At 48.8% G+C, this 24,511-nt stretch overlaps 1 protein-coding gene and 1 non-coding gene across 3 annotated transcripts in view; both read right to left on the bottom strand.

The window, feature by feature from the left end:
* The window catches only part of BIN2 (bridging integrator 2), a 37,617-nt gene extending 14,192 nt beyond the window's left edge, over positions 1-23,425 (bottom strand). For both annotated transcript variants that reach the window (XM_055127785.1, XM_055127786.1), the window contains exons 1-6: positions 23,330-23,425; positions 11,404-11,484; positions 3,463-3,517; positions 3,072-3,166; positions 2,423-2,518; positions 247-354 (exon numbers count right to left, since the gene is read on the bottom strand). In XM_055127785.1, the coding sequence (XP_054983760.1) occupies positions 247-354; positions 2,423-2,518; positions 3,072-3,166; positions 3,463-3,517; positions 11,404-11,484; positions 23,330-23,410 (516 nt within the window). In that variant the 5' untranslated portion in view covers positions 23,411-23,425. The remainder of the gene's footprint in view (positions 1-246; positions 355-2,422; positions 2,519-3,071; positions 3,167-3,462; positions 3,518-11,403; positions 11,485-23,329) is intronic.
* Positions 18,779-18,885, bottom strand: LOC129402858 (U6 spliceosomal RNA). Its single transcript, XR_008628895.1, has one exon. It is a non-coding gene; the product is annotated as a U6 spliceosomal RNA (small nuclear RNA).
* Positions 23,426-24,511: the final 1,086 nt, after the last annotated feature.

The raw sequence follows: 24,511 nt of genomic DNA, 5'->3' as shown, positions 1-24,511 counted from the left end.
CCAGGCCACTCCATTTACTTGGAGCCACACCGAAGCCTCCGTTGCTGCATGGCCTCTCCCCGCTGGGGTCTCTGCCCACCCTTAGAGCACTGGTGTCAGAGCAAACAGGACTTCCTTCAGGACACCGGAGCCTGAAGTTACCATTTCCTAAGTCTCGCTTGAGCCACCTGCCTGCCACCATGTGGAAAAGGAAGGGCAGGAGGTTTCATCAGGCTTTTATTTTCTTCTTCTTTTTTTTTTTTTTACCTTGGCAATCTTGGCCTCATCTTTCTTCTTGGCATTCTGCACGGCCTCCAAGTGATGCCGGGCACAGTCGTAGTCCACGAGTTTCCGACCCCTCTTGGCGATTCTCTCCTAACCCGAGTCAGAGATAGGGTCATGATACTCATTTTTCAGTGGACAGGATGCAGGTAACATATCAATAGAGAGCACTATTCCTGGGTCCTATTAGCAACTGTCACATTCTAGAAGGGCTTTGTACCCAAAGGATCTCCCTCACTATCAACAAAAAAAAAATTCAAAATTCTCCACAGGAGGGAAGAGTTCCTGATCTGGGGATGCAGAGACGCTGAAAGGGCTAGTGTGCGCCATGTGCACGCAGGAAGCTCGGGTTCAGTCCCTGGCATGTGATGTTCCCCAGAGCCAGAGCTGGGAATAGGCCCCGAATCACCAGAATCTACTCTATGCCTCCCCCTCCGCCACCCCGTCAAAAAAAAAGAACAGTGAAATCCTGAAGAATATACAGAATTTGAGTTTTAGTGGGCTGGAGCGACAGCACAGCGGTAGGGCGTTTGCCTTGCACGAGGCCTACCGGGGTTCAATTCCTCCGCCCCTCTTGGAGAGCCCGGCAAGCTACCGAGAGTATCTCGCCCCCACAGCAGAGCCTGGCAAGCTACCTGTGGCGTATTCGATATGCCAAAAACAGTAACAACAAGTCTCACTATGGAGATGTTACTGGTGCCCGCTCGAGCAAATCAATGAGCAACAGAATGACAGTGACAGTGAGTTTTAGTATTTCCTATGAATCCACTATAAACTGGTCAGCTTCCAGCAGAAGTAGCCTTTAAAAATCCTAAGAAACTTAAATTCAAAACCAAAGTGAAGAGTTTGGGGGCTGGGCATTCCTCCCTTGGCTGCCCCACTCTCTGCAGGGTTACATTTTCCTCTTTCTAAAATAAGTGCAGTTCCCCTACCCTAATCAGAAGTGCCTGCTTCTCTCACTTGCTTTCTTCCTTTTTAAATTTTATTTTAAGTACTGTGTGGTTGACAAAACTGTTAATGGTAGGGTTTCATGCATGAAACACTGTGGCACCACACCCTCTACCAGTGTCCACTTCCCTCCGCCACTGCCCCAGTGTCCCTCCCAAATCCCCCTCATTAGAACTCTCAGAAAGAGAGAGAAAGAGAGAGAGAGTTCTGGAATTTACTCCTTAGGTCAAGGCCCACCTCCTTTAGAGCCTCATTAGTCTCATCTATTATTTTTACAAAGCACATGCCTTGCATGCGTGAGATTCTGGGCTCACTCCCTAGCACCATGAAAACAACAACAAAGTAAGATCAAATGCTCACTAGAAAGTGTCTGAAACCCTAAAGAACCATAAGCTAGTAACAATTACAAGCACTGAGAGAAATCTCGTGCAAACTACAAATAATACCAGACTGAAACTGGCCCTGTCTCATTCTCTTAATCACAGTATTTGACAGAACCTTAATGTTTATTTACCCAACCCAACTTTTTTTCTTGTTGGCCCATACTATGTAGTGCTCGGGGCTTACTTCTGGCTCTGTGCTCAGGAAACCATATGCAGTACCAGGGATTGAACTGGGGTCAGCCAAATGCAAGGCAAGTGCATTAACTAATCCCTGTACTATCTCTCTGGCTCCCTGTAAATAAACCAAGAACCTCCAGTCCTTTGAGCTATCTCTTTGGTCTCACTACCTTCACTCTCTCCCTGGCTGTGATGTTGGACCATACCTTCTGGCTCCATGAGTGGTACAGAGCTATGGGGCAGCTCTTCACAGCTTACTGGTAGTGATTAGGGGACCATATGGTATTGGGGACCAAGGCCAGGACTGCTACATAGCAAACTCCTACATGACAAAGCATGTACTTTCAGCTCTGTGAGCTAGCTCTCCATCCCCTTAATTCCGTTTTGTTGTTGTTGCTGGTTTGGGGGGCACAGCTCACTGTGTTCAGGGTTTACCCCCTGATCTGTGGTCAGGGATCACTCCTGGCGGTGCTCAGGGGGACAACATGGGGTGCCAGGCAACTGCCCTACCTGCTGTACTACTGCTGTAGTCCCCCTAATCCTTTCCTTAACCTACATTACTTCACTCATTACCAGGGGTTCTTATTCTGCTTATTATGTTTAACCCACTTGTCCTCTCACTGTGAATCATTATTGATTTGTAAATCAAGTACCTTAATCTCAGAGAACTGGGCAACATAGTTTTCCATGGTCCTCAGAGCCTGGTCAGCCAGTTTCTCTTCATAGTCTTCCCACAGGAGGTCATTGTTCTATGGGAGAGAGGCAGGAAGTGAGTGACAGAGGAGGCTCCCTTTTTTAACACTGTACATCCGGGAAGTAGCCCAACTCTCCGCTGAAAGACGTTAGCTGTGGCGCACTGTATTCAGAACAGCGTGAATGAGCCTGGGATAGTGATGGATGCAAAAATAGCGCTTCCCCCCAGGAACTGCCCCCCCTGGGAGTCAGGACATATTCCGGGAAGAGGAACCGTGGAAGAAGGGGTCAGAGTCTTAGAATCTGGAGGGTGAAGGGCAGGGAGTTTCTGGGGCGGAAATCACTACAGAAAGCCAGTTCTTAAAACCGCCAGTAAGGTTTTGTGCAGGTAAAACTTTCTTAGGATCTTAATGAAGAAAAGAGGCTCAAAATCAAAGGAATGCTGAGGTTGGAAATACTGTTCCACCTTCATACATACATGCATCTTCTCCCTACCACCGAGGACTGAGGCTATACAAATAAACAGCAGGAGCGGGCGCCTCTGTTTTCCTATTTGCTTGGACAGAGAAGAAGCTGAAGACAGTCATGTGTGGTCCAGAACATTCTTACCCCGACGATGGCCTTTAGCTCCTCATGACCTTCCCACTCGCTGCTGTAGATGTCCTGGAGCGTTTCCGACATTCTCTTAGAACTTTCGTGCATCACTGCAAGGAGAAAACTCAGTGCTACTATAAAAATCTCCAGAGAATAGTCCAGTCAAGCCGCATGGGGAACAGACACATCAGCCTATTCAATTCGTTGTGACCATCTCAGAGGGTCTGAGTTAGCAGTGAGGGAAGCTACATTGGGCTGGAATGGGAAAAGTTACTCTTTCTTAGTCCACAAACCCAGGGGTGGGCGAGTGATATAAAAAATCTGAGTATGGACATTTTCTCTCCATTAATCGGACCGCTCAGTACCTACGTGAATATCCTCTGCATTCTCCTGTCCTAGGACCCACCTTTCACTGCATTAAGGAAGTTCTTCAGGTCCTTGTAAAGCTTGCAGCCCTCCGCCTGAAAGAGAAGTGCCAGGGTGACTAAGGAGATAAATACATTTGATAAGATGCTCTTGAGGTCAAAGCAGAAACATAGGTCGATTGGAGGCTGGAGCGACAGCACAGCAGGTAGGGCATTTGCCTTGCAAACGACCAACCCAGGTTTGAATCCCAGCATCCCATATGGTCCCCTGAGCACCGCCAGGAGTAATTCCTGAGTGCAGAGCCCGGAGTAACCCCTGTGCATCACCGGCTGTGACCCAAAAAGAAAAAAAAAAAGAAAAGAAACATAGGTCGATTAACTAATTATGGGTTTGGGAGCCACACTCAGCAGTGCTCGGGGGCTACTCCTAGCTCTGTGCTCAGGAGTGTTCAGACCATATGAGATGCTGGAGATTTGAACCAGGGTTGTAGCCACTGTGGCCACATGCAAAGCATGTAACATACCTCCTGTGCTCTTTCTCCAGCCCAAGACAGAGTTTAAAAGCAGAAACGAATCCTGAGATTCCGTCAAAGATCTGCAAATGCTATAAATTAACCTCTATTATCTTTACCAGTAAGTTATAGGCTCTTTGGGGGCAATTTTTTGTTTGTTTTTTGTCTTCCCTTTGGGGGCCTCCCCAGTGGGGCTGGGGGAACATGTGGTTTTAGGAATTGAACCCAGGGCCTCCCCACATGCAAAGCACCCTACCCACAGTACTATCTCTCAAGCCCTCATTTTATGTCTCTGACTTTGTTTGAAATGTCTCCAGCCTGAGTCACCCCAGCATCTGTCTTCCTTACTAACAGATGTGGCATTCAGAGTCCACACTTGTCTGGGAGTCAGGAACTTGTTTATATTACCAACTCACATGTTATTCCATTTGTCTACTTCAGTTTTCTCATGTATGAATGTGGATGACCAGGTAAGGCTATTTCTACCTCTATATCTTATGATTTTTAATCAACTTTTTTCTGAACTCTTGCCAAATTTTTGTCTGCAGCATAATGTCTGAATTAGTCCTCTCCTTCTACAAATAGGATAGCCTTTAGTTAATGAGCCACTCACTCTAAAAGCTTTTGCCATCAGCTACTCTGAGCTGAGCTATGTCAAAACATGAGGGTATGAAAATGCGCAAGGCCCCTGTCTTGGGGTTCCCTACTTGTTGGAGAAAAATGAACTCAAAGCGAAATAAGTGTAACTAGCATGACCAAATCCTTAGCAGGAACTGAATGTACTTGACCTAATGGAATTAGATTGCTATACATATATACATACACACATACATATATATGTGTATATGTGTATATATATGTATATATGTGTGTATGTATATATATATATATATATATATATATATGTTGGTCACACTTGGTTATGCTCAGGGCTTACTCCTAACTCTGTGCTCAGGGATCACTGTCACTAGGGACCACGGAGGTTGCCTGGGAATTGAACCCACAGGCAAGTGCCCTACTCGCTGTACTATCATTCTGACTCCAAGATTTAATTTTAAAGCCAATGAGTTGGGGTTTTTGTTTGTTTGCTTTTAGGATCACACCTGGCAATGCTCAGGGGTTACTCCTGGTTCTACACTCAGGAATTACTGCTGATGGTTCTTGAAGGACCATATGGGATGCCAGGGATTGAACCCAGGTTGGCTGCGTGCAAGGCAAATGTCTTACCTGCTGTACTATCACTCTGGTAAAGGCAATGAATTGGAAGCAGCTGCTACTCCAAGGTATAAAAGATAAAAAATGCTGCCTTGATATTTCTCTGGACTTAGTTACTGAAATACAGAAATCCAAAACCATGCAGCTGCTAGTGTGGCCGCTTGACCTCATATCTCTTTATTCTCAGCAATGGAAAACAAATTATCAAATGCTTCCTTTTCAGCAGGTCCGACTTTAGCGGGGAGAAACTCCAAATAATAATAGTGAGTTTTTTTGTTGAAATATTGAATGTAATCAAAGTAAAGTGAAAGTAGAAATGTATCAGTTACACAGGCGGGGTGGGGGACTGGGGAGGTGGGGGGGGGTGGGGGAGGTATACTGTGATTCTTGGTGGTGGAATATGTGCACTGGTGAAGGGATGGGTGTTCGAGCATTGTATAACTGGGACTTAAACCTGAAAGCTTTGTAACTTTCCACATGGTGATTCAATGAAAGAATAAATTTCAAAAAAAAAAAATTTCCAAAAAAAAAAAAATGCTGCCTTGAGGGGCTGGAGCAATAGCACAGCAGGTAGGGCATTTGCCTTGCACATGGCCGACCCAGGTTCAATTCGCAGCAACCAATATGGTCCTCTGAGCACCGCCAGGAGTGATTCCTGAGTGCAGAGCCAGGAGTAACCCCTGTGCATCACTGGGTGTGACCCAAAAAGAAAAAAAAAAAAAGCTGCCTTGAGGGTTGGAGAGATAGTATAGTGGGAAAGACACTTGCCTTGTAGGCAGCCACCCTGGGTTTCATCCCAGCACCCATACCCTGAGCGTAGAGCTGCTGATGTGGAACAAAATCCAGAAAAATAAATGAGGCTTGGGTTCAGTTCTCTCGCATCACATGGTACCCCAAACATAGCCAGGGGCAATTCCTCAGCACAGAGCCAGGAGTTGCCCATGAGCACCATTCTTCAAGCCTGTGTTCTCCCTCGGACACATATCTCACTTGCTGGCCACAACGTTTCTGTGCTTGCCTGTTTCCACACTGGAGAAGCCGTGTCCTCTCTTGAATACATTTACCCTTTTTCTCTCCTCTCATGTCTTTCTAAGCAAGTTACATTCAATAAAAACGGTCTTACTTCATTAGTTCACCTCCTCCATAAATTCTGTTTTGTGAGGGGAAGGCGGGCCCGAACTCCTGGGCCGAGACTCATATAGACTCTGCCAGTCCTGATCCCAGCCCACGCTGGTGGGGCAGGGACGAAGAGTCCTTTTCTTGAGTGCTTCCTCCCTCCCTCGCTCCCCTTTCTACTGAGCCACAGGCAACATTACCAGAGCCCTATATTAAGTTTTTCCCTGACTTGGGAGTTTCTTTCTCTATTTTCAGTAAACTTTTGTATTAAAAAAATAAATAAAAGAAGCCTCTTTCTTATATAATAGTAAAACCTATTATACTATAGGAGGGCCGGAGCAATAGTACTGCAGGGAGGGCACTTGCCTTGCATACAGTCAGCCCAGGTGTGATCCTCAGCACCACAAATAGTCCCCCAAGCCCACCAGGAGTGATCCCTGAGCACAGAGCCAGGAATAAGCCCCCTGAGCACTACTGGGTGTGGTCCCAAAGCAGAATGAAACACACAAACAAACAAAAAAAACACGATTTTGGTTTCAAGGAAGGAAAAAGAAAATGAAAGCAGAGCACCCAAAAAGAAATTGTCTAGAGAACTTTGATCAGGATCCGAGGTAAGTTGAGAGACTGTGAAATCAGACTAAGCAAGTTTGGTGTTAGGGTCTCAAGTGAGCCTCGCGGCTCTGTGCTCATGGATTCCAGCTCAATGTCCAGGTGACTGTGTGATACTGGAAACTGACCCAAGCCTCTCGCATGCAGAGTATGTGCTCAGCTCATTAAGTCATCTCTCAGGCACAACACTAGGAAGTTTTGGGGCTAGGCCTTGCACGCGGCCTGGTTTTCATCATCCCATATGGTCCCCTGAGCACCGCCAGGAGTAATTCCTGAGTGCATGAGTCAGGAGTAACTCCTGTGCATCGCCGGGTGTGACCCAAGAAGCAAAAAAAAAAAATGGGTGAGAGGAGACAGGAGGGCATTTGCTTTGCAAATAGTCAACCCAGGTTTGACCCCTGGCATCCCACAGGGTCCCTGGAGCACCACCAGGAGTAATAGTGCAGAGCAAGGACTAATCCCTGAGCATCACCGGGTAAGATCCAACAAGAAAAAAATTGAGAAAACTGAGTGAGAAATCAAACTTTAAAACAAAAACCCAAAATGTGGTTGAAGCGCGAGAGGGTATAAAATGCTTACTTTAAGTGACTGTTACTTGGTTTTGGAACCATACCCACAGGCGCTCAGGAGCTACTCCTGCCCAGCTCAGGGGTCACTGCCCATGATTGCCTGGGGTGGGGGGCACACCACAGTGCTCAGGCCTTTCTCCTGTCCCTGTGCTCAGGGATCACTCCTGGTGATGTTTATGGGGCTAGATATGGTGCAGGGAACAGACTGGGGTCGGCCACGTGCAAGGCCTTATCCCTATACTGTCGCTCCAGCCCAGCTTTCTGATTCCACTTTTTCTTGGTATATTTTCTGATTTGTTGGAACGAGTGTTATGTAGAAAAGCTAGTTTTAGGTACCACAATGGCCTTGAGGTTCTATTTTGTGGTTCTGGGGCCACACCCAGCAGTGGTTAGGGCTACTCCTGGCTTGGTGCTCAGGGGTCACTTCTAGGGTGACCATTCGGCAGTGGGGATCAGGATCAAGGCCTCAGGCGTGTGAACTGTGTGCTCCGACCCAGTGGCGCCATCATTCCCGCCTCTGTTTCCTTTCATAGGGGCCGTTCCCACTACTGCTGCAACCAGGACCACTCTTGACAGAGCTTGACCCAGCTCAGGCTGTGGGGTGGTGTCCAGAGAGGGCCACCAGGGTCACACCGGCAGCGTTTGAAGGGGCACCTGGCACCAGGGTTCAGACTCAGGGCCTTGCACAAGCCGTAAGTTGTGCCATGGTCCTATTTTACTTAGCTTGGTTTGCTCTTGGTTTGGTGGCCACATTTGCCAGTGCTCAGGGATTAATCGTTGTATGGCCCTTCACAGAAAGGCATCGCCTGGTCTGGAAGGTTGCAAAGGAGGCCTCAGTGGTGCTGGCAACCTGGGCGGTGGAGACCCTTCCAGACAGCAGGAGAGATCACCTCAGCACCCTCTCTCCTGCATTCTTAGCGCATAATAAAGAAATGCTCACCCACCCACCTCTGTTACAAAGGTATAAAAGGGAAAGGGAAAACCTTCTAAATCCTGCTTTAGGAGGCCCCTCAGGCCTATATTCCAAACCTTACTCTCCCTTCCTTTCTGTTTCCCTAAAGTCTTTTAAAGAGCCACTTGCTCTTCATTCTACAGAGAGCTTTGTTCTCCAGACCTCTGCTTTCAGTTTTGACTGTTAGAGGACAAGAACATGAATGCCTGTATCAGCTAGAGGGACCATAACTGGAACGTACTCAAGTCTGAATGCAAGGCAAGTGCATTCTTTGAGTCATCTCTCCAGCCCTGTGAATATATTTTAAAAGTCATTTAGGAGGCCTAGAAGATAGTACAGAGCGAAAGGCTCTTGCCTTGTATGTGGCCAATCCTGGATAAATCCCAGCACTGCCGGAAGCACCAAGCCAGGAATAAACCCTGAGCACAACAGGATGTGGCCCAAAAGCCAAATACTCATTTAGAGAGACAGTTCAGTGAGCGGGGCTTCACGACCTCTCTGCTGCCTCTGCCAACCCCGCTCCCCCGACCACCCCACCCATGATTTGACAGTCAGCTACTGAATTAGATGACAGCTAATATTATTATCACTTTTAAGAATTACTTTCCGGGCTGGAGCCATAGCACAGCAGGTAGGGCATTTGCCTTGCACGCAACCAACCCGGGTTCGATTCCCATCATCCCATATGGTCCCCTGTGCACCGCCAGGAGTAATTCCTGAGTGCATGAGCCAGGAGTAACCCCTGTGCATCGCCGGGTGTACCCAAAAAGCAAAAAAAGAAAAAAAAAGAATTACTTTCCATATAGGGGTCAGAGAGATAGTAAAGTGCATCAGGTGTTTGCCTGTTGCAAGTGGCTGAGCTGGGTTGGATTCCCCGTGTGGTCCAAGACTGATCCCTGGTTGTTCTCTCCAGAAGTAACCCCTGAGGACAGCTACGTGTAGCCCAAAAACAAACCAAAAAAAAAAAAAAGAGAGAGAGAGAATTGCTTTTCATATAATTTAATTAGCTGATTTTGATTTGGCTGGTCTTGTCCCTGGTTCCTGGAAAGTAACTTCTAAATCCTTGGAATTGGGGCCGGAGAGATAGTACAGTGGGGAGGGCGCTTGCCTTGCACACGGCCAACCCAGGTTTGATCCTCGGCATCTCACTTGGTCTACTGAGCACACCAGAGGTAATCCTTGAGTGCAGAGCCAGGCATAACACCTGAGCCTCACTGGGTGTGACCCAAAAAGCCAAAATTTAAAAAAAATTAGAAACTTAAATCCTTGGAATTTTCTGAGTGGTAAAGGTGTCCCTGTTATTCATAGGAGATCCCCAAACAAATGACTCGTGTGGAGGAAGGCTGGTCTTGCGAAGACAACCTTGTGAGCCCTGGAGCTCCGTGGAGACCTGTAGAATGGCAGACCTGGGAGGGCGCTCACTTCGCTTGCAGCCCACCAGGACTAGATCCCTGACATTCCCTAGGGCCCCCCAGCAACACTAGAGGAGTAACCCTGAGCACTGTCGGGTTTGGCCCTAAAACAAACAGAGGAACAACGAGTCACCACATAAAGAGATCACAGTAACTCCAGCTGGGACGCGGTGTCTCTGCTGCGTGGTGAGCCGACATCAGCGTGTTGCAAGGCTGACATGTTAAAAATGCAGATCCCCCCAGACCTCACCTCCGCTGTTCCTTTATGTGCCGAGACAGGAACTGGAATTCTTCCTAACACAATTAGCACTGTACCACGGGCTCTTCTAAAGCCTAACTTATCCTAGTTTAGTGACTCCCCAGCTCCATTTGTAGCAAGCTGGAGATTTGGGGATTTGAGCCGCTGGCTGGTGCCAGAAGTGAAGCAGCCGAGGGGTGTGCAGTGCCCGTCCCCAGTGAAACGGGACCCGGCTCCAGGAAGTCAGTTTCACAACCATCGCCCTGGAACTGGGTAAGTGTATACTTCCCGTCTCTAGTGAGGATCACAACCTTTAGGACTGAGAGAAGAAATGAATGTGTGTAAAGCACGTGGAGATGCAGTAATGAGTATGTGTGGTGTTGGGGATAGCAGCAGGGCTCAGTGCTCAGGGATCACTCTGGGCAGTTCTTGGGGAAATATATGTGGTGTCAGGGATGCAACTGGAGCCAGCCATATGCAAGGCAAGCATCTCAACACCGGTCCTATCTCTCCACGCTCCCACACTTTTTAAAGCAGACAGAAACTATTTATTTATTTATTTATTTATTTATTTAGGTTTCTGGGCCACCATGGGCTTTGCTCAGGGCTTGCTCCTGGCTCTGTGCTTAGGGGACCCTCTATAGTGCCCAGGATTGAACCTGGGTCGAGCACATGCAAGGCAAGTCCTATCTGCCATACTATTTCTCAGGCCCAGTAGACAAGCTCATTCTCTCGCTGCTGTTTTGGCACAGACATTGCCCCACTCATGACCTACTTCTTTTTTCTTTGCAGTAACATTTCCCCATCACCAGCCTGGAGGACCACGTAGAATATTTTACATAAAATTACCTCTGATGTCCGGTGCAAATCAAGGGAAGAATGAGAATAGGAGGGGGGGGGAAATAAGAATAGGTTTGTGATGAGAGTGACAGGTGAACAACGGAGGTATTACTTTAGGATAGCCGGCAACGGAGGAGAGGGAGCACGGGAAGCGGGAAGCGTGGGGCAGCCGAGACAGGAAGAGCCCTCGGAGGAGGAGGAGTGCCGGCAGGAAGGGAACATGCTCACACTGAGGTGTTAGGGGCTCCTTTGGACTCTAACAATCAGATCACTGTATCTTGGGGAACTATAGGAGAAAACACTTGACAGCCTCAAAACCCAGGATCAGCAGGAACAGGACAGGTGAGTCACGCTGGTTCCCAAGGCAGGAAAGAGCAGCAAGTCCCCTGGGCCCTGATCCCCGAGGAAGGGTGAGTAGTCAGGGTTGCCGGCTGGTTTGCAGGGCGCTCTGTCCATCTGCCACTTAGCCGGCATCTTCTCTCTGCCTCCAAGCTGCCCTTTCCCACACTCCAGGTTTACCTGTTGATGGTAGAAGTTGTGGGCACTTTGTTCAAAGCGTTCATCTTTGGTTTCCACAGCTTTCCCCAACTTCTGCAGTACCTGGGATGTAAGTCAGAAAGTCCCGTAAGTTATGGTCAAGGTTCTCCTACCTATCATCATCACATGGCCCTGAGTTTTAGACGGAACAGAAAGGAAGTGGAAGGTCGTGCTCACAGCAGCCTCCCAGCATTAACAAGGCAACACTGTGGGCTGGGGAGAGAGCTCAAAGGGTTAAGTGCTTGCTTCGCTCACAGGAGGCCCGGGTTCAGTCTCTGGTGCTGCATAGCTTCCAACCACTGAGCACAGAGCCAGGAGGAGCCCATGAGCACTGCCAGGTGTGAGCAAGCCTCCAATTTGGGGGGGAAAAGAAATATAACACTTAGCTGAAAAAAAATAATGTTTTGTGGTTGTTTTCACATTGAAGGGACTTTAGAGATACGAAGCAGAATGTGAGAAAGTATATAAAAGGTGCAGAAAAGACAAGGTAAAATTTCCTGGAATGCAGTACTATGTACAGTGTGCTTGCTTTCTTTCTTTTTTTTTTTTGGTGGGGAGGGTAATACCACATCAAAATGAAGCGTAATAAGAATGCAAAATGTATATTGGCTTTTAAAAATAAAAAGCAGGTAGGACACTTGCCTTGCACATGGCTGACCCGGGTTCAATTCCCAGTATCCCTTAGGTCTTCCAAGGGAGGGAGGGATCAGAGTAATTCCAAGCACCTCCAGGAATAATTATTTTATTTTTATTTTTTTGTTTTTTGGGTCACACCTGGTGATGTGTAAACTCAGGGTTTACTCTTGGGATTGCTCCTGGCGGTGCTCGGGGGACCATATGGGATGCTGAAGATTGATCCCGGGTCAGATGTGTGCAAAGCAACGGCCCTACCCACTGTACTATCACTCTGGCCCCAATTCTTGAGTGCAGAGCCAGAAGTTACATCCGAGCACTGCCAAGTGTGTAGCCCAAAAAACAAAAAAATAAAAAACAACAACAACATGGGGGCGGGGACTGGAGAGACAGTACAGCGGGTGAGGCACTTGCCTTGCATGCAGTCGACCTATGTTTGATTCCCAGCACCACATACCATACCTGTAGCACTACCAGGAAGGATCCCCGAGCACAGTTAGGAGTAAGCCTGAGTACAGCCAGGTGTGGCTCCCAAACCAAATACAATAAAAGGGACCTGAAAAGTGATGTCTTACTTGAGATGCACTTGCAGGTGTACCATTTAAAATTTTATTTTATTTTATTTTATTTTATTATTTTTTTTGCTTTTTGGGTCACACCTGGCGATGCACAGGGGTTACTCCTGGCTCTGCACTCAGGAATTACTCCTGGCGGTGCTCAGGGGACCATATGGGATGCTGGGATTTGAACCCGGGTCGGCCGCGTGCAAGGCAAACGCCCTACCCGCTGTGCTATCGCTCCAGCCCCAGCCATTTAAAATTTTAAAATTTTACATTAGAGAGCTGGGTAGAACACTCTTAGAGGGGGCGGAGCCACAGGACAGTGGGGAGGGTGCTTGATTCGCACGCACTGACCCAGGCTGAATCCTCAGCATCCCATATGGTTCCCTGAGCATGGCAAGGAACACAGAGGCAGGGGTAAGCCCTGAGCACCACCAGGTGTGGACCCCAAACAAACAAACAAGACTTAGACCAGCCACTGTGGAAACGCAGAGGAGTCCTGACATAAACGCTACCCGTGTTTACTACCTCTCCACTGGGGTCTTGGTGCAACGCAAAGGACCTAGAAATGAGGAAGATTCAGTATTTGCTCTCACAGGGAACATTCACTTATAAACAAGTAATTTAACATAGTAACAAACTCCTGATGCTCCTACTTGTAAACCCAATTTTGGAAAAAGGTACTCTTGTTTCCCCAAGTCCTGAGGGTTATAGAATCTCAGGAGTCGCCCTCACCTACCTCCATCAAATCCCTCACTATGCCCTCTGATGCTTTCTAGTCTCACCGCCATAGTTTTAGTGTGGGTCTTTATTGTTTCTCATACGGCTTTTCCAACAGACCTAATACTGCTTGATTGCCAAGCTTTTGCTTTAAAAAAAAAAAAATTTTTTTTTTTTTGGTTTTTGGGTCACACCCGGCGATGATGCACAGGGGTTACTCCTGGCTCTTCACTCAGGAATTACCCCTGGCGGTGCTCAGGGGACCATATGGGGTGCTGGGATTAGAACCCGGGTTGGCTGCATGCAAGGCAAATGCCCTACCCGCTGTGCTATCGCTCCAGCCCCTAAAAAAATTTTTTTTTTACAAACTTGATTGTATTACAGTGTGAGATAACAGAATTACGAAGTTGTTCATGCTTGAGTTTCAGTTATACGACATTCCAGCACCCATCCCTTCACCACTTCCTCCACCAATGTCCCCAGTTTTGCCCCACTCCCCAGCCTGCCTCTATGGCAGGCACTTTTCTTTTTCCCTTTTTGGCACTGCAGTGTACAATACTGTTACTGAAAGGGTAACTCGGCACTCAGCTCCTGTCCAGAGTGATCACTTCCCACCATTATTGTCAGAGTGGTTCCTTCTCTGACCTACCCACCCTCCCCCAACCGTGGCAAGCTTTCTATTAAGGACCAGTCCTTCTGGATGTAGTTCCTATTGTCTTTAGGTATTAGTCTCCTACTGTGTTTCTTTCCCACAAATGAGTGCAGTCATTCTAAGTCTCTGCATCTCCTCTGACTCATTTCACTCAGCATGATACTCCATGTCCATCCATGTTGCAAACTTCATGACTTCAGTTTTTCCCCTAGTGGCTGCACAGTATTCCATAGTGTAGATGTTTCATCACTTCTTTATCCACTGTGTGGCTTTTGTTTCCCTTTGAGCAGACGCTCCCAGAGAGGCTGGGGAAAATCAGTGTCAGGGATCCAACCTGGGCCTTGTACGTGCAAATCCAGCACTCCAGTTCTCCAAGCTATCTTTCCTGGCCCCACACTGAAGTGTACAAGCTTCTGATGGGGGCAGAGTGATATTACAGTGGGTGAGGTACTTGGCTTGCCCAGCATGCGGCTGATCCAGGCAGGAAGAGTCCCCAGCACCACATACGGTCCCTCAAACACTGCCAGGAATGATCCCTGGGCACAGAGCAAGAGTCAGTCTGAGCACCAACAAGGATGGCCTCCAGACCAGCAAAACAAAACAACCAAACAAAACCTTTTGATGATCTTTCCCATTCACTTAATCCACACATTTTTGATAAATGCTATTAAGTATCTGCAAATTACAGCTCAAGCTCGATCACACACATAGGTCTCATTAAGCACACCCTTCAGGAAGCTTCGGCTCACATTATCCCTCATTCCTGAAGGTCGCCCCCCCTGACATTTTCTCTAGTTCCTAGACAAGCCAGGGCGTTGTTGTATAGATGGGTTCCCTTTTTCTGGAAAGCCCCTTGCCACCTTATCTTTCAGGGAAATGTTAAAACTACCCAATTCCTTCTGTACATCTTTTGTGACGATGACATTTATTCATTCTGTTAACTAAGTTACAACTTCTATACCACATATATACATCTATAACTTTTATTTTTTATCTATGTCTTTTTTTTTTTTTTTGCTTTTTGGGTCACACCCGGCGATGCACAGGGGTTACTCCTGGCTCTGCACTCAGGAATTACCCCTGGCGGTGCTCAGGGGACCATATGGGATGCTGGGAATCGAACCCAGGTCTGCCGCTTGCAAGGCAAGCGCCCTACCCACTGTGCTATCACTCCAGCCCCTCTACATCTTTTTTTTTTTTTTTTGTCTTGGGGCCACACCCAGATGTATTTGGGGGTTTACTCCTGGCTCTGCACTCAGGGATCATTCCTGGCAGTGCCTGGAACCATAAGCAGTACTAAGAATTGAACCTGGATCAGCAGCATGCAAAGTGCCTTGCCCCTAGCACTTTAGAGCCCTTTCAAATGATAAGATCTTGATAAGGTCAGGAGCACAGAGGGCATGCCTTGCTAGATTCAATCCTCCACAAGATGTGAACACTCAAGTACCACCAGAAGCAACTCCTGAGTACAGAGCTAGTAGGAGAGGCAGCTCCTGAGCTAACTGGGTGTGTCCCCAAAACAAAGCAGTTAACTGAGTTCCTTGATGGTTGGGCACTTGTTTTACTCACACAGATGTCACAGTATCCAAAACATCAAATTCTTACAACAGGAAGGGGAGACTGATAAAAATAAATCAATAAATAATGGACTGAGCCTTGAAATAAAATTTTGTTAGATGGGAATACAGCAGGAGTTAGGAGAGCTGAACGAATTCCAGATATACCACATACACACAGTCTGGGAGGATGTGAAAATTGCTTGCAGGGGGCTGGAGCAATAGCACAGTGGGTAGGGCGTTTGCTTTGCATTCGGCTAACCCGGGTTCAAATCCCAGCATCCCATATGGTCCCCTGAGCACTGCCAGTAGTAATTAATTCCTGAGTGAAGAGCCAGGAGTAACCCCTGTGCATCGCCGGGTGTGACCCAAAAAGCAAAAAAAAAAAAAATCGCTTGCAGCTTCACAAGAAGGCTTAGCGCCTCTGCTTAAGGGTGTGCTGTGAGGCACGGTGGGTAAGAAGTTAGGTGGGTTGGTGAGTGCCACTAAACCATGCAGAGTCGAGGTCTTGTAAGAAAGATTTTCTGCAGAAACTGATCCAAGCATCTCTACTGTGAGCTATATCCCTCCCTGGTCCTTCATTCTGGACCCCGGTTTTGGGCCATGCTCAAGACTGAATGCATGGCTCCAACAATGCAAAGCCTTTGAGTTCTCTCCTGGGCCTCCGATTTTTGCCCTCCACACCGGTGTGCTTGGGGCCACCGTGCTCAGGGAGTCCCGTGGCTCTGGGCTCCAGCAGAATACACTCCAGCCCTTTAAACTATCTCCCCAGCCCAGGGCCCGATATTCTTTCCATTCCCCCCCTCCTTTTTTTTTTTTTTTTTTTGGTGTATTCAGGTGCTCTGTCCTCAGGGTCACTCCTGGCAGTGCTCAGGGGACAATGTGCAGTACTGGGGAATCAAACCAGGGCCACTTGGAAGGAGGGAAAGCAACTTAAGATCTGTTCTCTCCACCTTCTGGGTCTTCCTTTACTTGGGCTTGTTTATTGGGCCATACCCAGAAGTGTTCAGGGCTTATTGTGACACTTAAGTGAACCATCTGTGGTGCCAGGAATCAAATGAGTTGGCCACATGCAAAGCAAGCTCTTTACCCCTGTACTATCCCTGTACTATCTCTCCTGCCCAGGTCTTCCATTCACCTTCCTATTGTCAATTTATGGCCACACCCAGGGTGCTCAGGGTTGCTGAGCTCTATGCTCAGGGATCACTGCTAATGAGCTTGGGGGATGAGAGGGGGAGTGAGGGATCAAACTTGCCTTACCCGCTGCATTGCCTCTCTGGCCCCAAGTCTTCCTTTTTTTTTTTTTTTTTTTTTGGTTTTTGGTTTTTGGTCACACCGGGCAATGCACAGGGGTTTCTCCTGGCTCTGCACTCAGCAATACTCCTGGTGGTGCTCGGGGGACCATCTGGGATGCTGGGAAAGGCAAATGCCCTACCCGCTGTGCTATCACTCCAGCCCCAAGTCTTCCATTCTTAATCCTAGAGTTAGCAGCTCTCACTTTCAGAGGTCTCTGAATAATGCTCAATAGAGGTTGTGGAATCAGACCAACATATGCCGCCCTCATCTTGGCCCATTCTACTTACTATATCTACTCTGGGCAAATTACTTAAACCTCAGTGTGCATAACTCTTCTTCCCCACTGCATAAAGATATCATCATCTGGAATAGTCAGGATAATTAAATATATTAGACATGTAAATTACTTTCACAGACCTGCCCTACAGTGAGTAAAATATATAAATCCACTGCCTTTTGACCTAGCTCTAATCCCTTCCCTACAAATAAATCTCTATTCACTTTTCAGTTAACCCCACATATCCGTGTTTCTAGATACCACCTCACTCAACTCTGGACTCCGGGTGCGTTGTCTACTTCTCTGTGTGAAGCCTACTCCTCCTCTGGCTTCCCCATCCCCCCAGAAACCCTCCTCTGGCTTCCCCATCCCCCCAGAAACCCGCTCATCTTCTATACAGTTGCAAAACTACCTTGTGTAATGTAAATGCAGCTCCCACTTCCTTCCTGCTGCCCCTCCCTTCCTTTGCCAAAAGGGGCTTGAAAGGCTAGAAATCAACTCTTTTTACAGTCAATCTCCCAGTTCACAAAGGAATCAAGGGAACATGGATTGATGGATTGGGGATGTGTGTGTGTGTGTGTGTGTGTGTGTGTGTGTGTGTGAGAGAGAGAGAGAGAGAGAGAGAGAGAGAGATTGAGAGACTGAGAGACTGCTGCACCTAGTAGGCCTATTATGACCGGTGAGAAGTTAGAATACACAAAAAGGACAAGAGAGAAAAAAAATGGGACAAAATGTGAACTCTTGGTGAGTACAATATTCCAGTGCTCACTGACCAATTTATGTTTTCGTATAGCTTGGGGTGGAAGGATAAAGCTCAGCCAACTAAAAGCCAAACACATGTTTGGTAGTTTACAGGTCCTCTCCAAAACCTATCTCTACAATCATGTATTATAATACAGTAAATTCTTCTCAGGTATGAACTTGCAGTTATATAAGAAATTCTTATTTTTAGATTATCTACTAAGTAGCACTGTAGCACTGTCATCCCCTTGTTCATCGATTTGCTCGTGTGGGCACCAGCAACGTCTCCATTGTGAGACTTGTTACTGTTTTTGGCATATCTAATACGCCACTGGTAGCTTGCCAGGCTCTGCCATGCGGGCAGGGTACTCTCAGTAGCTTGCTGGGCTCTCTGAGAAGAACGGAGTAATCGAACCTGGGTTGTGTGCAAGGTAAACATCCTACCCACTGTGCTATCACTCCAGTCCCTGCTAAGTAGATTCTTAATACGGCCCTAATGTAATAATGTAATGCCTTTGCCCCAGTACTCCTTGCTCAACTGTAATTCTCACTATTCTGCTGAAGAGAGTTTCCAGACTCCTTACCTAGTTGGTGAGAGTACATCTCAGCTGGAAGCTTCTCTTACCACTTGCCTGAGGAAGCGGACTTCCCAAGTTCTTTTCTCAAATGCAGCCTCCACTATAAAACCTGCTTCAATTCTCCTAAACCTTCTGTCCTCCAAGTTCTTGTAGATATGCAGATCTTTAGGTCATTTATTTTCTCTGTGTGTGTGTGTGTGTGTGTGTGTGTGTGTGTGTGTGTGTGTGTGTGTGTGTGTGTGTGTGTGTGTGTGTGTGTGTGTGTAGGAGTTAGCCTGGGCCTCATACATGCAAAGTATGAATGTTACCACTGTACAAACTTGGCCCACTTTATTTTTACTTTTTAAAATATGGAACACTTCGTGAATTTGCGTGTCATCCTTGAGTAAGGGCCATGCTAATTTTCTCAGTATCACTCTAAGTTTAGCGTATGTGCCACCAAAACGAGCCCCACTTTCTATTTTTGTTGTTGCTGTTTGTTTGGGGGCCAAAACCAGCAGTGCTCAGGGTTTAGTCTTGGCTCTGCACTCAGGAATGACTGCTGGCCAGCTTGGGGGAACATCTGGGGTGCTGTGGATAGAAACTGGGCCGGCCGCTTACAAGGCAGGCACCCGCCCGATATGCTATCGCTCTGGCCCACCACTTTCTCTTTTTAGATCGTGTTTCAGGTAGGCAGGTAAGAATTTCTCTTATTCAGGGCTGGAGCGATAGTAGAGTGGGGAGTGCATTTGCCTTGCATGCAGCCAACCCAGGTTCGATCCCCGGCATCCCATATGGTCCCCTGAGCACTGCCAGGAGTAATTCCTGAGTGCAGAGCCAGGAGCAACTCCTGAGCATCGTCCGGTGTGACCCAAAAACAAAAGAAAAAAAAAAACAAACAAAAAATAATTTCTCTTATTCATCTCTAAATTGGCTCCAGCATCCTGTACAAAGGAATTTTTCTGTAAATATTCACTGAATGAACTTCTAAAATACCAGCTGGCTAAAAGTCCCCAGAGAGGCCCAGATAGCTCACTGGGCTGGCGTGTTGTTCTGCGCTTGGGAGGCCCTGGTTTGATCCCTGGCACTGCGTGGCCTTCCAACACCAGTGGGGCTGACCCCATGCACCAGGCCAGAAGTAGCCCCTGAGTATCTTGGGATGTGAATCCTCCCCCAAAGGCAACAAAGTAAAAGATCAGTAAAAGAATAATAAACAATGCCCTCTCTGAGAGGCCTGCCATTGAGAGATCACAAACAAATGGCAAAAGCCCGGTCTGAAATGTGCAGATGTAGCACACTGCAAAAACATAATAAAGAGGCTGGAATGAAATCTCATGTGGAGTCCAGAGTGGGAATCAGAAATAAAACAAGACAAATACTTTAGCTTCGTGGTGTTTAACTTGACCTTTACTCCTGGTTCCTTTTAGTTTGTTTTCTTCCTTTTGGTTTTGAGACTATGCTCAGAATTTACCCTGGCTTTGTGCTCAGGAATCACACAGGCAGGGCTGGGGGGATGGGGGGCTCTGGGGGGTGTCAAATCAGGGTCAGCTGCAGGCAAGGCAAGTGCCCCGTCAGCTCTACCATCTCTCCAGCCCCATACTCAAGTTTTTAACTAGCAAAAGGTGTTTCTACACCCTGCTCTGCTCCGAGACATCAGCAGGAAGTGGGGAGGCACAGCAGGAAGTCCGGAGGTGTAGCTATCTGAGCTGTTTATCGGAACCGAGCTCCGTGTGGCAGGTTTCAGTGACAGTCCTGCCACTTGTCAATGTCATTTGCACCCTGTTTCCTCGTTCCCCAAACTGAGAGGCAAAAAATATGTTTAAAGGTTTGAGAAGATAAAGTAAGGGGCTGGAAAGATGGTACAGGAGGAGAGGGTGCTTGCCTTGTCTGAGGCCGACCCAGATTTAAACCCTAATTGTCCCTGAGCCAGCTAGGAGGGACTCCTGAGTGCAGAGCCAGGAGTAAGCCCTAAGCACTTCAGAGTGTGGCCCCAAAGAAAGGACAGATGGGGCTGGAGCAATAGCACAGCTGGTAGGGAGTTTGCCTTGCACACGGCCGACCCAGGTTCGATTCTCAGCATCCCATATGGTCCCCCAAGCACTGACAGGAGTGATTCCTGAGTGCATGAGCCAGGAGTAATCCCTGTGCATTGCCGGGTGTGACCCAAAAAGCAAAATGAAAGAAAGAAAGAAAGAAAGAAAGAAAGAAAGAAAGAAAGAAAGAAAGAAAGAAAGAAAGAAAGAAAGAAAGAAAGAAAGAAAGAAAAAGATAAAGTGAGATTATATGAAAATGTTGAATCCGTATAGAGATTTTGTCTTATCAATATTCCTGTTTCTCATAGTAGGCACTTGATATTTGACACAGTATTATACGCTACTCAGGTGATTACAGCCAACTGCCTAGAAAAACATTATGAAATGTCCCAGGAAGTCCCTTTTCTTGTAGTTCTGTTTTTTGGGCCACACCCAGCAATGCTCTGGGGTCACTCCTGGCAGTGCTGGGGGGACCATATGGGATGCTGAGGATAAGAACCCGGGTCATCTGCATGTCAGGCAAACTTCCTACCCTCTGTACTATGGCTCCGGGCCCGGGAAGTTCTTTCTTTGACTGTAACTCTCTCCCTCTTTCTTTTGTTTGGAATAACTCCCTAACTCAAGGATTCTGGCAGACACTCCAAGCCAATTCCACTCAGCATACACAGCTTCTCCGAGACACCAGCCACGCTGCACCAGGCTCCTGCCGATCTACTTGAGTTCTGAGGACTTAGTTTTCTGTCACAACGTGGGAATTGCCCGGGGCAAATTTGCATTTGGTCCTTCTTTTGTTTGCATCTTCTGCTTTTGCTCTTTGTTTTATGAAAACAGGGAATATCTGGGTGATGGTTCTCCCCTTCGGAAATAACTGATTTTGAGTTCAAGGGGCCGATCCCTCTCCGCCACCCCTCCCCCCATCTCCCTTCAGTCTATTACCATAATGATGCCCCAAATCACTGAACTCAACTGTCTCTTAATCTTTTGAGGTTTTCTGTTTGTTTGGGGGCCACACCCAAAAGGGGTGATTCCTGGTTCTGCATTCAAGAATTACTCCTGGCAGTGCTTAGGGGACCATATGGGGTGTCAGAGATCAAACCCAGGTTGGTTACGTGCAAGGCAAGTGCCCTACCTGCTTTACTATCGCGCTGGCCCCAACTATCCCATTTACTGATGCAGAATCTGAAGCCAAGGGCAGGGAGGCTAGAAGTCCCTAAGACTTCTGTGTCCGTGCTTAGAAAAGGAGTAAAATTCCCAACTACGGAAACAGTGTTAATAAGAGGTTAGATGAGAACAGGAGATGAAAGAGTGAAGAAAAATCAATGTGTCTTTAAAAAAAAACAACTATTATCCACGAGTTTGTGTTCGGAGCTTTCTTTTATCTGCCTTTTTTGCTTTGTTTTTGAGCTATACCCAGCTGTGCTCAGGGATTACTCCTGGCTCTGTGCTCAGGGATCACTCCTGGCTATGATTCAGGGGTCATTTGTGGTGCTGGAGATTTTAATCTAGGTCATCTGCATGTAAAGAAAACGCTGTAACTTCTAGCTCTTTTCTGCCTTCTAACTTTCTAAGACTGTTTAGAAGCGTTTCTAACTTTCTGCTTTTCTCTAGTTAGTATGTCTTGTTCCCCACTCTACTTCTCATCAGACCATCTCAAAGCTCAAATATCTATTAGACCTACAACTTTTAGGCTCTGGGAAGCCTAAAAGCATGGTTTTACATGCTCAGAGCGAAGGTCTGGTAAAGTAAAGCACAACGTCTGGTTACACAAAAATCTTCCTTTATCTCTACTCTTACAGATGACCCTAGCTTTCTCAAAGATTAAAAAACAAAGTACAGGGGCTGGAGCGATAGTACAGCGGGTAGGGCGTTTGCCTTGCAGGCAGCCGACCTGGGTTGGATTCCCAGCATCCCATATGGTTCCCTGAGCACCACCAGGAGTAATTCCTGAGTGCAGATCCAGGAGTAACCCCTGTGTATCGCCGGATGTGACCCCCCCAAAAAAAGCATATATATATATATATATGTATATGAAACATTTCACAGTCTTCTTAAATACAGGTACTGTCTCTACCTTGTATCCATTATCTGTAGTCCCAATTTGGGGGCCTGGGGGCCTGCACTTGGAAGATCAGAGGAATATTTCAGCTCATACGGGATTCATCCAAACGTTCCTAAGGCCACAACCCCTTAGAACACCAAAAGTGGATCCCAGAGCCTTCTTTTCCCCCTCCGCCCCTTTCTCCCGGCCGAGCATCTCTGTGTGGCAGCTCATCTACAGGGAAGACGGGAGCGGAGATCCTGGAGGCCGCCTAGTAGAGAAGTGTGGGTGCTGTCGACCCCAGTGGGTAAGTCCTGGGGGTCCAGCCTGCCTGGACGCTAGTGCTGCAATGGGGCCCGGGGCAAACACACCTGTGTAACGCGGCGCTTGGGGGGCTGAGAGAGAGCACAGTGGTCAGCGCGACCCCAGGATCCCCGCATCCTGCACCGTCGGGGTGACTCCCGAGCGCAGGGCCTGGAGTCTCCCGTGCGCATCGTTGGGTGCGCCCCCCCCCATCAAAATCCCACCCCTCGCCCGCCTCGAGACCACACCCTGGGCTGGCCAGTGGGGCTGGCCACGTCGGGCAAACGGCCGGCCTTGGGGTTAGGGGCCTTCCGGGTCAGCGTCGGAAACAGCGTCCAGGTTCGACGGGCCAACGGCCGCCGCTGCCCGCCCCTGCGCGCCCCTCGGTCCCGGCCGGGCCCCCGGGCACGTTGCCTTCCCGGCGGCCCTGTGCCCGCGCCTCGGCCACGCCGGCCCCCTCGGACCCGCGCCGAGCGGCCCCCGGGCGGGCGGGTCCCCGTGCCCGCGCCCACGGCCCCGGGGGGGGGGGGGTGGCCGCCTACCTTCTCCTGGGCCCTGCTGAACTTCTTCTGCACCTGCTTGGCGAAGAGGCCCGCCGCGCCGCCCGCCTTGCCCTCGGCCATCCTGCCGGCCCCCGCCGCCGCCGCCTGTGGTTTCTGGCGGGCAGGGGGAAGTGCGGCTTCCCGGCGTGCCCCGCGCCCCGCGCCGCCCCCACGCCCCTGCCCGGGGCCGCCCCCGCCTGCACGCACGCACACCTCGCCCACCCCGCCTGCGCGCACCCACACCTCGCCCACCCCGACTGCGCGCACCCACACCTCGCCCACCCCGACTGCGCGCACCCACACTCAAGCCCACCCCGACTGCGCGCACCCACACGCACCCACACCCAAGCCCACCCCGCTGCCCTCCTCCGTGGCCACCCCCGGCCTGCACGTGCCCACACCTCGCCCACCCCGCCTGCTCACACCCCCACACACGCCCACCCCGCCTGCGCGCACCCTCCCCCTCACCCACCCCGCCTGCACCCAAAGCCACGCCCACCCCGCTGCCCCGGTGGCCACCCCCCGCCTGCACACACCCACACCCACGCCCACCCCGGACTCTGGGCCCAACAGGAGCTGGACAGGAGGCCACGGGCCTGCCCTCGGGCCTGGCCCCTTCAAGAGCCACTGCAGACCATTTAAAGCAGCCGCCCCCACACAAAGCCTTTTCCCCACGTGGACTGAGTCCAAAAGCCTGTTAGCTCCATCAGGAAGGGTGGGCTTCTTGATCGCAGCTGCGCGTTTCGTTGTACTGGTATGTACACTGGTTTGCTGAATAGACCACCTTCCTTCCCCAGCTTGCAAGGGTTTTTTGTTTGTAGTTTAGTTTGGGGCTGGCAGTGCTTAGGGCTGACTTCTAGCTCTGTGCTCAGGGATCACTTCCTGCGGTGTTTGGAGGACCATGTGGCATGTCCGGGATGGAACCCGTGTTGGTTGCATGCAAGGCAAGCCCCTTCCCCAATGTACTATAGCTCCTATCTCAGCTTGCAGCTTTTTGTTTTGGAGGTCACACCCGGTGATGCTCAGGGCTTACCTTGGCTCTGCACTCAGAAATCACCCATGGGATGCCGGGAATCAAACGCAGGTCAATAGCATGTGAGGAAAAGGCCCTGTCCACTGTGCTGGACCCAGCTTGCAAGTTTGTTGTTTGTTTGTTTGTTTGTTTTAAGACAGAAAACCTCC

The sequence above is a fragment of the Sorex araneus genome, chromosome 2 (assembly GCF_027595985.1).
Source record: "Sorex araneus isolate mSorAra2 chromosome 2, mSorAra2.pri, whole genome shotgun sequence".
Classification (NCBI taxonomy): Eukaryota; Metazoa; Chordata; class Mammalia; order Eulipotyphla; family Soricidae; genus Sorex; species Sorex araneus.
This window is presented reverse-complemented; position numbering and strand designations above follow the sequence as displayed.